This window comes from Anser brachyrhynchus (genome assembly GCF_964034855.1).
Source record: "Anser brachyrhynchus genome assembly, chromosome: 10".
Classification (NCBI taxonomy): Eukaryota; Metazoa; Chordata; class Aves; order Anseriformes; family Anatidae; genus Anser; species Anser brachyrhynchus.
In genome coordinates this window covers 19,936,947-19,950,605 of record NC_137705.1, presented here as the reverse complement: position 1 = coordinate 19,950,605, position 13,659 = coordinate 19,936,947, and the positions used below count along the sequence as shown (strand labels likewise).

General features: G+C 37.0%; 1 protein-coding gene across 22 annotated transcripts in view; it reads left to right on the top strand.

The window, feature by feature from the left end:
• Positions 1 to 13,659, top strand: part of IQSEC1 (IQ motif and Sec7 domain ArfGEF 1) — a 344,442-nt gene that overhangs the window by 308,202 nt on the left and 22,581 nt on the right. For all 22 annotated transcript variants that reach the window (XM_080607008.1, XM_080607016.1, XM_080607010.1 and 19 more), the window contains 5 exons: positions 3,264 to 3,425; positions 6,785 to 6,907; positions 7,699 to 7,865; positions 10,596 to 10,735; positions 12,381 to 12,410. In XM_080607008.1, the coding sequence (XP_080463134.1) occupies positions 3,264 to 3,425; positions 6,785 to 6,907; positions 7,699 to 7,865; positions 10,596 to 10,735; positions 12,381 to 12,410 (622 nt within the window). The remainder of the gene's footprint in view (positions 1 to 3,263; positions 3,426 to 6,784; positions 6,908 to 7,698; positions 7,866 to 10,595; positions 10,736 to 12,380; positions 12,411 to 13,659) is intronic.

Below are 13,659 nucleotides of genomic sequence, written 5' to 3'. Positions count from 1 at the left end.
CCATTTAGTTCTTCAATTTCTCTGAATCTGCAAAGAGGAAAATTTTTACCCATGTTAAAAGACAGAAAGGGAAAGCATCCTGTACATACTTCTCTCTTAACCTGTTGGTAACTTCACTTTTAAGTAAAATTTGATTGGAAGTTCAATATTTCCAAATGCTGTCACAGAGTCCCAGTCTTGTATTACATACTTCTCCTCTCACATGCAACGATGTCAGTCCTGGCCGGGGGCAGGAGGCAGCCTGCAGCAGCAATAAATCCCCCTGAATCTCCCTAGCTTGCAAGGTGACTAAAAACAGGAGGTTGTTTTTCCAATAAGCTGTTTGTTAACATTTGATTCCTGTTAAATTTAATTGCTTGGTCAACAGTCTTAAATGAGTTCAGGGTTTCAGATAATCAAAAACAAAAGTATGAAGAAAATTTTGTCAGCAAAATAGACTACCAAAGCAGGAGACAAAATCAGTGTTTCTGAGCTGAACAGGAGCTGGGGAGGTACCCAATGGAGAAGACTTTTTTTCTTCCTCTGAAATTCAATACCACAGTTAGCCAGAGAAACTTCATTTACTTGGAGCTTTATTTGTGCAAATTCAAATTATAACCCTTAACCTTCAGAATTCTTCTGTGAGCCAAATAGTACTCATTTTCGTAATGGGAAAACTGGAAAACTTGTAGACTGACTTGCTCAGTGAGTGGGACACTGACAACTCCAGACCACCACCAGCTTCCCCTGGCTACTTTTCTTTCGTGCCATCCTTTAGAATATACTATATTGTAGGCTGACATTACTTGGGGTGAAGTACCAAAAGACCATCTGAAGGCCCAGGCTCTGCCTGTAAGAACAATTATCACGCTAGTGCTTGCTCTAAGAAATCCTTTACCCCTGTTGTAGTGATAAATATCGAACCTTCAAAAACAGATCAAAGTAACATTACAGAAAATTACAGTTCTCATCTCAAAATGTAGTAGAAATTATCCACGTAAACCCTTTAATTGTTGGGTTCTTTATTTTTAGCAGTTTTTCTCTGCTAGATTAATCTACGTGCTTGGCTGTTGGCTGGATTCAACTTGCAACAAGTTCTTCATTTGCTGTCAGTCAGATTCTCTAGGTTTGCGGTTGTTTTTTTGTAGAACAGAACAAGTAAATGCTTTCTAGTGGACAGATTTCAAAATAATATGATGCCGTTTTATTGAGCTCTAGCTGGAAAATTCAGTGGATAAGGCCATGAATCAGAAAGAAAGAAAGTTAACTTGTTTACTTTCTCCACTGTGTAAATAACTCTTACAAGTTTGTTAACCTGCAGTTCCTGCCACTGCTACACAGTTTGGTTTATCACATAGGGAAAGGGTAGTCTGCGTTCCTACAGTTTTCATTTTCATGTTATTACCGTTCAGAGTTAACAGGTATTGCCGCTATGTTACAACATTTAAAACAAATTAGATCACTTCCAAATGATCCTAGACTGCAAAACTTCTTGATGCTTCACTTCGGCGTGCAGGAAGAATCAATGGGCAAAGAGCTTTTGGCTTCCAGTAGCTAAAAGGATTTAAAGTCTGCTTTGGTGACTTCGAATCATAGAATCACAGAATATCCGAGCTGGAAGGGACCCACAAGGAGCATCGAGTCCAACTCCTGGCTCCCCAGAGGACCACCCTCGTGAGGAAGTTGTAGACTGTTATGAGGTCTCCCCTCAGTCTCCTCTTCTTGTCTAGCCTGGTTGGAAGTGCATTTAAACAAAGCGATTTCATATTGCCGAGCCAGAAGCAGAGCTTCGTGTGTGAAATAGCAGACCCCAACTTGTGTAAAATGATACAGCTGCATAGAAACTGATGCCAACTAAGTCATGTGTAACTTCTGTGATGATTTTAAATGTTCAGGCTTATCAGAGGGAAGGGGTAAGAATTTAAGTTGTGGTTTAGTGTCAGAAGTAATGATACAGCATTTTCTACATCTAAAGTAAAGGTTATCTTTGGATCAAGCTGTGCTTTGTGGTCGTGTTCTTTGTTTTCTGACTTGACAGTTGCTGGAGAGGAAGTCTCCTGGGCTTGTATCATTCTGACTTGCAGGCAAATATAGTTTGCTTTCAAGGGGGATGGAGAAAATTAGTCCTGGTTTTGTTCGATGCTGTGAATTTAAATTCAGAAAGATTAAGAATTCTGAAAACAATTCAGAATTATATGAATGTAGCATTAACACTACTTACAAGAAAAAGAGCACTTTCTGAGTGCGAAGGAGATAATTTAGAATCACAGAATCATTAGGGTTGGAAAAGACCTCCAAGATCATCCGGTCCAACCATCACCCTATCAATGTCACCCACTAAACCGTGTCCCTAAGCACCACGTCCAACCTCTCCTTAAACACCCCCAGGGACGGTGACTCCACCACCTCCCTGGGCAACCCATCCCAATGCCTGACTGCTCTTTCTGAGAAGAAATGTCTCCGAATTTCCAACCTGAGCCTCCCCTGGCGCAACTTGAGGCCATTCCCTCTGGTCCTATCACTAGTTACCTGTGGGAAGAGGCCAACCCCCAGCTCCCCACATCTTCCTTTTAGGCAGTTGTAGAGAGCAGTAAGGTCTCCCTGAGCCTCCTCTTCTCCAGACTAAACAACCTCAGTGCCCTCAGCCGCTCCTCACAGGACCTGTGTCCCAGGCCCTTCACCAGCTCTGCAGCCCTTCTCTGGACATGCTCCAGGGCCTCCATGTCCTTCTTGTAGTGAGGGGCCCAAAGCTGAACACAGCACTCGAGGTGCGGCCTCACCAGAGCAGAGCACAGGGGATGATCATCTGCCTGGTCCTGCTGGCTGATATTCTGATTTTGGTATTCTTAGCTTGCAAGTTATACCTCTTCAGATGCTTGTGTTTGATTAGCTAAACTTTTGAGAGCAGAGGGTTGAGGGTGCCAGGGTTCTTTTTTTTTTTTTTCATTTAGTTTGGTTTTCTTTTTTCTGTTGGGCTTATCTTTTGCATTGACGAATTTTGACTTTCATGCCTGAAGCTGTTAACATATAAAGCTTCTCTTTGGAAAAAGAGTATGAAGCAGGGAAATGTGTAACAGTGCATGCAAAGATCTGTTCCAAAGCTAGTAAGCTATTAACAGTGAACAATATGTTCTATGGCATAGTTACATTTATCCTGAAACTGTATTAGACCATACTCATAATATGCTAGTCAAAAGTGATGGCAAAATTGTTGTAAAGTTTGTCAGATGCTCCAGTGGAGAATTAAAAAAATAATAATGTTTTGCATTCTCATTTCTCTTCAGAAAACCTGAGAAAGGAGTCCAGTACCTAATTGAGCGAGGTTTTGTGCCCGACACTCCAGTTGGTGTTGCCCACTTTCTCCTGCAAAGAAAAGGTCTCAGCAGACAGATGATTGGAGAATTTTTGGGCAATCGACAAAAACAGTTCAACCGAGACGTATTAGAGTAAGTATTTTTTGTGGGGAGGAGATAAGCATTTTTCAGTCTTCAAGATGTTTCATCATGCTAGAGGTAGTTTTGCACTGAATGTTTGGCCCATCTCTTTGGATATTGTTCTGAAGGAGGGTGAAATTAGACTCTAAGGATTGAAAACAAAAGCATGAATATAAGTGAATATTTATTTCTCTGCTTTCCAGCTGAGCTATTGTTTCTTTTATTGATCCAGAAAGATTTATATTCTCTGTAGTCATGTACATTTACTCCAAATTTATGCTTTAATTTCACTGGTGTTAGAGTACGTTATTTCAAAGTCTTTTCCTTAGTCAGGCTCTCTAATAATTTACTGAATGAAACAAAATTGTTTTATATGCAACATAAGGCTTCATTAGTAAGAGAATATGAAAATAATTTTTACAACTAAATGGTTCAGATGTTAGCTAAACAGGGATTTCACCATGTATAGACAAGATCTATGCAAACTGGTCTTTTTCAAAAGTTTAGATAAAAACGATTTAAAAAAATAGAAGCAGAAAACTAGACATTTAGCAGACTGGTCATAAATTTCTAGCCCTTATATTACAAAGTAGACCAAAATAGAAATCGCCTCATTTGAAGAGGCTGTTCATTTAAAACATTTGTTCTTTGGGGGATTTTTAATGTATGATACACTGACCTGTAAACATGAACACATCACAGTCCAGTTTTGTTCAAGGTATTGTATAAGAAATTTAGTTAGGTGTTTAACAGGACTGCTGAGAATGAAAGAAAAAAAAAGAGAAAAACCAACCCCACAACATTGTGCACATTAAGGAAGACCAGGAGAAATTCTGAGCACAATTTTTACCAGAGTATAATAAAAGCTGTGCTGCAATTTGCATTAATCTATGGACACGGCCCTTCCTGAGGACGGAATGTTTCTTGATACTATTGATACCTCTCAGAGTTGTTAAGGTTATGGTATCATGGTACAAAGTGTGCAAACACCTTATATTTTCTTTGCATTTTTGTTACAGACTGCTTTCAGTGGCTTCATACTGTAAACATGTTGGTTGCATTCCATACAGTCATCCTGATCTTATTACTACACTGTCAGAACTTATCTATTTCAAATGCAGGCTTGATCACTGTATTAATATGCTTAATGGCATGTATCCATATGCCATAGATGCTTTTTAGAGATCTTCTGGTTTGTTCCTCTCTCTTATTCAAGGCTGCCTTCTTCTATAGTACCACGCCGAGCAGAAAGCAGTGGAAGAGGCAGGGGGCTGGCACAGTGACTTCATGTTGCCCTGGCCAATAAGTGGAGCGTATCAGACATGCTTCTGGAGCCACTGCTGTTCTGCAGTGAGCCTCAGCTTTCCCTGCCTGACCGAGGAGTACCTGATGCAGTAGACATGTAGCTGAGGATCTGGCCTTTTACTGTGTCTTGACTATGCATTAGAAAACAAAATATAGTCGCTTACTCAAAGGAAGAGTAAAATAAAATCTTCAAGGAAAAATAAAATAAAATCTTCATAAAGAATGCTGCTAAGAGCAAAGGGAAAATGTGATATTCTGCTGCTCTGCTCACTTCGTTATTCCAGTTCATTCCACTGCACAGTTATATGTAAGAGTGCAGGGAAACAGTACAGTAGAGATTCAAGGCACTTGTAGGTGTCTTGCCCCACCAAATGGTATGTTCCCCCCTTGCCTAAATTTTGTAAAGAGGTAGGAAGCAGGAGATAGATCCCAGGAAGAAGGTTCAATTATTTGCCGGGCTGCTTCTTGCTTTCGCATGTCTGCAAGATGGAGCTCTAAGAGTAAAGATGTGTCTTCAGCACAGGCTTATTCACCCACAGTACATATGTAGCCCAGATCTCCTGCAGTGTCTAGAGTCTATAATCATGTTCTCTTTATCATTATTATTATATTATTATGATATCATTTATCAAGGGTTATCATTTTGTTAACCATTGTTAACAAAATATTAACACGTGTTCCTGATATTAGTACTTTCGTGATTTCATTTGCTGTAGACCTAACCAAAATAATTTTCTTTTTTTTTTTTTTTTGTCATTACATAGCCACTAGAGAGGTTTTGTTTACTATTTTAAAATACTTGCAGAACAGTACTGGTTCCAGCTAAGTACACTGACCATGGTGGTGTATCTACTGTCTCTGTAGTTCGTATAAAGAAGATCGCCCCCCTCCTTGTTATGCTGTTGGCCAGCATGTTTCTGGAGGTCCTTAATTGCTTTAATTACTACAGTTTGACTCCAGCTTGTGTGCACATGTGCTATACATCTTTAAAGGAAAAAAGACCTTTTGAAAGTGTTACAGAACTTATAATAGGTGGGAAGACAGTGAACATTATTGCAGAATTGATAATAGGTTTTTAGGTGTGGGTTGTAAAGGGCGTGAGAAATACCAAGGCTGTTTGTTTCCTTTCACTTCTGCATAAAAAGAAAAATATACAAGGTGAAGTGAATAAATTGCTTTAGTATTAATCTATGGTAGCTACAACATTACTAGCAAAAATATGAGCTACTCTAATTTATCATTGTAAGCTATACATATAAGAAAAGGCTTTTAAAACTGGATTGTGCTTTCTTTCTGTGGTTTCTGTATTACAGTGTTGTTACTTTCAGTGATTCATGTCTGGTTATTCATAAACTAAAAGCAAAGTTTAAACAAATGAAACTTATAAGCTTCTGATTTTAAAGTAGTCTTTAAACAGTGTTCGAATGACATTGTTCGCATTGTTAATTATATTAAACTTGTTCCTTTTTATTTTTTGTCAGCACTGTATTTTCAGAACAAGAAAGTAATTATTCCTATATAAATATTAACTGAAAGACATGGTAAATGATGGGGAGATGAGAATTGCAGTAACAGTAAAAGCATATCAAGACAACATTAATTTTTTTTCTCAGTATTTAAGAACATTCCTGGACATAACTGTTTGGTACATATTATTGTGCTTGCTGCAGGCTGCTTGAAATTTGGTATTTCAAGTGGTATAAATTCCTTTTTTATTAGTATTGTAGGCATTGACTAGTATTAGTTGATTAGCCTGAAAACATAGGCCCAATAATTATTCCTGGCAATGGCATGTGACTTAAATTGGCCAGACATTTGTCATTGCAGTAGCTCTGCTGTTAAAAAAATAAATAATTTATTTTTATTTTCTGCTTACATGTACACATTCTCACTGATCTGTTCTTGTTCACCTACAATTATTGCAGTTGCTGCTGCAGGTTTCAAAAATCTCCATGAATCTCTACAATTGGTGGAAAATTGAAAGGTTTTTTTGGTCTCAAAATTTTACTTTTGGTAATGCGCTGTTAGAAATGGAAAGACCCAATGGCAATGTGTTTTTATCCTAGCTGTGTTGTGGATGAGATGGACTTCTCAACAATGGAACTGGATGAAGCGCTCAGGAAATTTCAGGCTCATATCCGTGTTCAAGGAGAAGCCCAGAAAGTAGAACGGCTCATTGAAGCTTTTAGGTATGATGCTGAAATAAATGATTCAGTCACCAGAAACCTGCTATTGTCTAGCTGTCAAATTGGAGAACTGGGGAAGCTGAGTATATCTAGGTTATTTTCTTTCTTATTTGCACTGTCCTTGTGAGCTACATACAGTCTCAAATACAGCATGGCGTTTGTGGTGTTTTCATTAAACATGGAATGTAGGGTTTTTTTGCTGGTGCTATTCATGGATGTTATTTGCATTGATGTGGAAGGCTTCTCAACTGAAAGGTCTTTCTTGTATCAGCTGAAAAGAAATTTCAGAAATTTTTTGAATGTGTAGCAATGTATTTGCATATGATAGTTTATATGAGTGAAATTATGACCATTTACCTTTCCGAGTATACATGCTTTTAACCTTTCATTAATCATTTCAGCAATAGTGGAATAAAAAGCATTAGTTTATTAATACCGACCAAGCATACATTATCCAGGGCAGGAGATGTAAATCAGCATGTGACAGTAAGCTAAAATCAATGCCATGTTCTTATCTGGTGTCAATGGGTGTTACTGAAAGAAAAAAAAGAATATTGAAATTATTATCACTCAGGGTCTGCACTAAAAAGTGAAGCTACAAAGGTAGTAGAAAACAAAAGCCTTCCATATTCTAGAATTGCCTTATGAAAATGTGTGGATGGAAAACTAAATATAACTATGGATAATCAAATAATAGCTTGCTCAGTCTCTGGAACGTAGTACTTGGTTTATTTGGTGAAATTAGAATAGTAATGAATAGCTCTGACAGCTTTCCCCTCTTTGCTTTTTTACAGCCAACGGTACTGCATCTGCAACCCAGGTGTTGTGAGACAGTTTAGAAATCCTGATACCATCTTCATTCTAGCTTTTGCCATTATACTGTTGAACACAGATATGTACAGTCCAAATGTGAAACCAGAACGCAAAATGAAGCTAGAAGACTTTGTCAAGAATTTAAGGGGTAAGCAAACTAACCACAGTCATCATTAAAGTTTCTTCCTGTAACTGTCATTGGAAGAACAACATATTTCCTTGGGGAGAAAAAAATAAAAAAAAAGGCAAAATGCAGGAGACTTGATTCTGATTTCACCTGGCTTTTAAAACCACCGTCACTTTTACTGTATTTTTGGAATACTGAAAACAAAACTAAACATATAGTATTTTGTCATTTTTATCTTGTCTTTCTTGAGTAGATGTCTTGTCAGGCCCTTCTATTCCCAGTTCTTTCAATGTAGCTGAAAAGTGACCGTTACCATCTGCCTCAAATTTTTAGATACAGTTGAAATTTGCCACACTTAGACCCTTCACAAAGTCAAAGGACAACTCATAAAGACTGCAACTTCTGGGCACGAGAATGAAAGTGAATGAATTCTTTTGCAAGAAAGTCTGCAAAGAATGTGTGTGTACATTATTTACATATATATAAATCTTCATATGGTGTCACTATGTTGCAGACTTTACCTGAGAGGAGGAATGTGATTTCTAGCTAGTGAACTACACCACTACACTGCAGCATAAGTTTACTAGTGATTTCTCATAGAGATACTGTCTCCACAGTTTGTAGTTTGCTATTTCTCCATAGCAGCCAATGTCCTAATAAGGGATATCAGATCTCTGTTCTGAATCACAACTCCAAAACCATCCTGAAAGGTACGCCGTAGATAGTATATACATTTATTCAGTGTCTTCACTGGTGTGTTTTATGATAAAGAAACTATTTGACAGCCTATTGCACATCTAAGCCTATAATTAGATTGCTGAACATTTTTAATTCCATGTTTGTATCTCAGATCTTTCTGCCCTGGTTCTTTCTGGTGAAAAAGAACAGATTTTTATGCAGTATCAGCTCAGACAGTGCTCAGCTTTGTCTAAGGGGAAGTTGTCCCTGTACAGCTGAGGAAGATTATACGTGAGGATATGATACCTCCTGCTGTTCCTGGGCATTCAAGGAAGAATGGATCAGACAGCATTTTCTTTATCACAGAAAAGCACTCAGATGTTGGAGAAATAAAACAAAGCTGAAGTCCCCCATACCTTTTTTCTTTTAAGATAGTTTGTGTCCATAGGGAAAAAGAAGCTTTTATTATAGTTCCATTACTAAGTGTTTGTGCAAAGGCCAGGAAAATTGCCTGCTCAGTCATTGCAATCCTCTCCCCCTGCTTTTAAGCACAGGACAAGCACAGCTTAGTGCACAGTCTCTCTGCTCTTGTCAACAATGGATGTAGCAGCATGGTATCAAAACAGGCTTACCATTGCAGGCACCAGCAAGCACTGATGTATTGCTTAACAGACATTTTCTCAGTCATGCCTGAAAGTGGGCTGAATGACAGAAAGACAGAAACAAGTTGCTTCGTATCAAAAAATATACTGGTGCATCTCAGGTGCATGGCAGTTGGTGTTCATGAGTGCAGTTACACACTTAGTGTCATTTTAATGCTACTGAAATCAAAGTACCTGTGGAGTTCTGGAATTTCAGATCTTGAAAATGAAAGGCTGGTGTTGATTTTATTCCCTTAGATTTATATAAGGCAACTAATGACCTATTCTTAGCAGGTATATCAGCTTAGCAAAATTTAAGTTAGCATTGAGATTTTAACATAAACTCCGCTAAGATTTAAAAATGGCCTGATGTTCATCTCTTAGGGTAATACTGCAGTCATATTTGTTGCATTAAGTATGGAACATTCTCTCTGAACTCCAGTCTGAATGCCAGCAATTCCTTCATGTAGGCATTTTTGTAACACACTGCCTTGCCTTTAACTTTAAATGCCTGGATCTCAAAGAGCGGTCTGTGGAACATTTGCAAGTGTGGAACAGAACAGAAGCTGTTTTGCTTGCTTCTAGTTGCAAAGAAACCATATTTTATCACAGTAATTTTTTTATTTGAGCAGTCATTCCACTGGATGACAAAATATTGTATTTTGGCTTCTGAATGGGAGATAAGAGGCTGTTGCTTTAAAATGCATCTGAAACATAAATATGCATCTCCCTGTCCCAGAAAATCTAGTTTTAAGACACTGAAATTGGGCTCCTTCTACTGCTGTTAAAAATTCATGATCAAGCTTTCGACTCTGGGGCATTTGTTAGAATGCTTGTGTGCTGATGATACTCATACAGTGCTAAACAGTAACATTGTAAATAGGCTATTTTGTTGATCTGTTTTTCCAGAGTAAATTAATTGGTTTTGAAATCATACAGGAAATGCTTGTTAATTTCATTTTGCTGGATATTCATAAAGGTTGTCTTGTAGAAATGTTTCTATGAGCAGAGTGTTGAGTAATACGGGAGCAGAGGAAAAATAGGACAGTTGTGCAGTTTTCTCCCAGTGCTCTTCTGTTCTGGGGTAGAGGGAGATTTTAATGTCTAAAGGATTATTCAACTCATTTGAGCTTTGACACCAAAATGGAGGAAACTTAAAAGAAAGAATTTATATTTGAAATCAGTCTTTTTATGTATTAGCTTTAGATTAGGGTTTTAAAACAAAAAGAAAAAAATGGTGTAATTTCCATCAATATCTTGTTGTATGGGCATAGCAAGCATTTGGGCAAAAGTCAGTGCTTCAGTACTGAGTAATATAACTTCTGCTACTTGGTAAGGTGGGCCCAAGAACATCATGGGAGATGTCAGCTGACAAACTAGTGACAGCTATGAAACAAAACAGTCTGACAATAAAAACTCTTGGGTTCTGCAGGTGTGGATGATGGTGAAGATATCCCACGAGAAATGCTGATTGGGATTTATGAGCGAATCCGCAAGCGGGAACTGAAGACAAATGAGGATCACGTATCCCAAGTCCAGAAGGTTGAAAAACTCATAGTAGGAAAGAAACCGGTAAGTTTTCATTGCTCTGAATGTCAATTACTACATAAAAAGGAGATGTAGGACAATACATAATTGTGTGGCTTAGATTTATAGATTGGTTGTTAAATGGCAAAAGATTAAAATCATCAAGATAATAATTTGTTATAAGGTTGTTTTTAATCTTGGGGCATTCACAGTGCAGATGAATCTGTTGCAGTCTGGTATTCATGAGTGATGATGTTCTGAGCCTTAAACTCATTTTATGATAATTTTTCCCATCGTTTTCTCTCTGTGAAGCTTTATAATTTTGAAATTACACTTGGAGATGCCTGCATTTTAGTCAGTTCTTATGTTTATATGTCAAGAGAATTAAAGTGTGTTGTAAAGTAATGTTGTAGAGAATCGTATTTCAACATCTATGCCATCAATTATGACTCCAGAATTTAGAAGTAGTAGTAGAGAACTTCTGTTAATACCTGTGTCTTTCTGAGCTTTGCAGCTAGCTCAGTGAACTGGTATTTGTAAGAGGACATTGTGACATTTTGTTTGAGAACTGGAAAACAGGTCCTAGGAATTGTAATGCTGGTTTTGAGTATCCATAGATACCTCTTGCTTTGTTGTGGGAAAAATCCAGAAATATTTTGCTATATAAATTAATCTTCAAAGCATCTGTTAGAGGAGAAGAGAGAAAAAGAAGATCATGGTGTTTTTCACTCTGTTTTAGGAGCTAAGCGAACACAGAGATTTTAAGACAATATTTTATGATGATATCTAATGTTGAAAGGGAAAATGGATACTCAGCCTTCACGAATTCAAGTCCTAGAGTCATCTGAAAATCTTCATGGTAGAAGCCACAAAGACAGCCCAGAACAAAACCAAAGAAACAGAGGACTTGTCTGTTCTTAGTCCTACATGATATTTTTTAGTAATACTGGGGAATTCTACTGAAGTAGGGACTAGGTTTTTTGTTTGTTTTTATTTGTTTAATTTTGTTTTTAAAGAAAAAGAACATGGATCTCAAGATTCTCTCTATTACTTTTAAAGAGCTTTGAATTGTAATCTCTTCTCAGAAAAGCCCTAAATAAAAGGGGAAGAAAGAGGAACCAACAAAATAAAATCTGATTTGCCTCTGTTCCCTAGTCAGGAAATACTGAGGAGGTCTCCTGGAAGAAGCAGAAGAGAGAGAAAGCAAAATTTCCTCAATTAATAAAAACTTTTACGTGTTTTTGAGGAGAAGGGAAATAACTATTCTGAAGTCCAGTTTTCACAGTCACTTATGCTTTCATATGTGAAACTTACTTTCCACAACTGATTGGGGATTTAGCTTATATATAGGCTTCTGTCGAGAATTTTTTTTGTGTATGTGTGGTTCGTCTTTATTAAAGCGTGTGGCAACCCAAATCCTAAAATTAATCCTGAACCTTGTAAATCAAGTGGGATTAAGAAAAACAATGCCCTGATGGAGTCCTAGGATCAAGGATTTTTCTGTTGAGATACTTTTTCACTGTGTGAAGGAAAATATAGGAAATAGCCAACAGTCTTTATTGATAGAAATATTTGTTTTTACTTTATAGGCATTTAGTCATAGTAAGACCGTGACGTATTTACTTGCTATGATACAATACTGTGTTTCTCTGAAGTTTAATGAACTTGTATATATGTCTTTCTACTGTAGATTGGATCTCTGCATCATGGACTTGGTTGTGTAGGTATTTTTCTCATACTCATTCAAAGTTTATAGACATTTTATCTGGCAATAATGCATAACATTACATTTAAGTATTTTTAAAAATGGGGCTTCTTTCAAGCAAAATTTTCCTGTTCTTATGCTAATAACTATCCACAGTGTAAAGATTTCCTTAAAAACATATTTACCAGAGACACTCTTTAATTTACTGCCTGGAATTTTCTAGTCCATTTTAGTATACATTTTATGCATTTCAAATGCTGTTATCACTGTAGAAATTAGCCAGTAAAGACTAAATAAATAAGCAAGCAAAATTACATTTGTATATCACCTGGGTCCCAGTTTGTTTATTATTTATTGTCCATTTCAGTATTGAATGATGCTCTAGAAATATATTGCCAGTTATTTTAACAATTCTCTCATGAAAGGTGCATGGGCATAGAAAATATTGATTCCAGATAGACATGTTTAATAATATTTCTAAAACTATTCTTCTAATGCAGTATTCTACTTGCTTTCATTTCATGATAACATTCTTGCTAGTAGTTTTAAATAAATAATAAAAATACCCCCAAAAAAAAACACCCTTAGTGAAGAGAAGTGAATGTTGTACCCCAAAATCTGATAACCTTATACAAAGTTGATCCTAATGATTTCTATTTTATAGATTATAATTTCATCAATATAATGCGCTGTCCTCATTCAGGACAATCCGGGGAAGTTACTTTAAAATTCCATTTGTCTTGTCTTCTAGTTCTTGCTTTTTCTGTGTAAGTAACTGCAAACATTCAAAGATAGCTTTGTATTCCTAAGTGGAGTACCTGTCATTGTTTCATGGAAGCATGTCCAGCAGTATCACTGGACTGTAAAAACAAACTGGAAGATGTAACCTTTGTGAAATACGGTGCAAGGGAATCTTACATGATCATCCATTGCTATGAAGGAAAGCATTTTTAAAGTTAAATTTCTATACCAGAGCTCACTAGAATTGTTTGCAAGTTCATAGACTCAGTGACTACCCTTGGGTTTTGTTATCTTGCTATAGTAGATCTAAGACTGCCCTGTACTGGGGAAAATAAGTCTGGAGGCAGGGGAGAATGAGGACATACAACTTTTATTTCTGGTACTTTTCACTGGGAACCCACGTAAGCTATACAATTATCAGAATAGTCAGCTTGAAATATAGAAACCATCAAGTTCTTCACCATTTGTCAAGACATTGGCTCCTTTAGAAAACGTCATGTTTTGTTTTTTTTAAAATACCTTC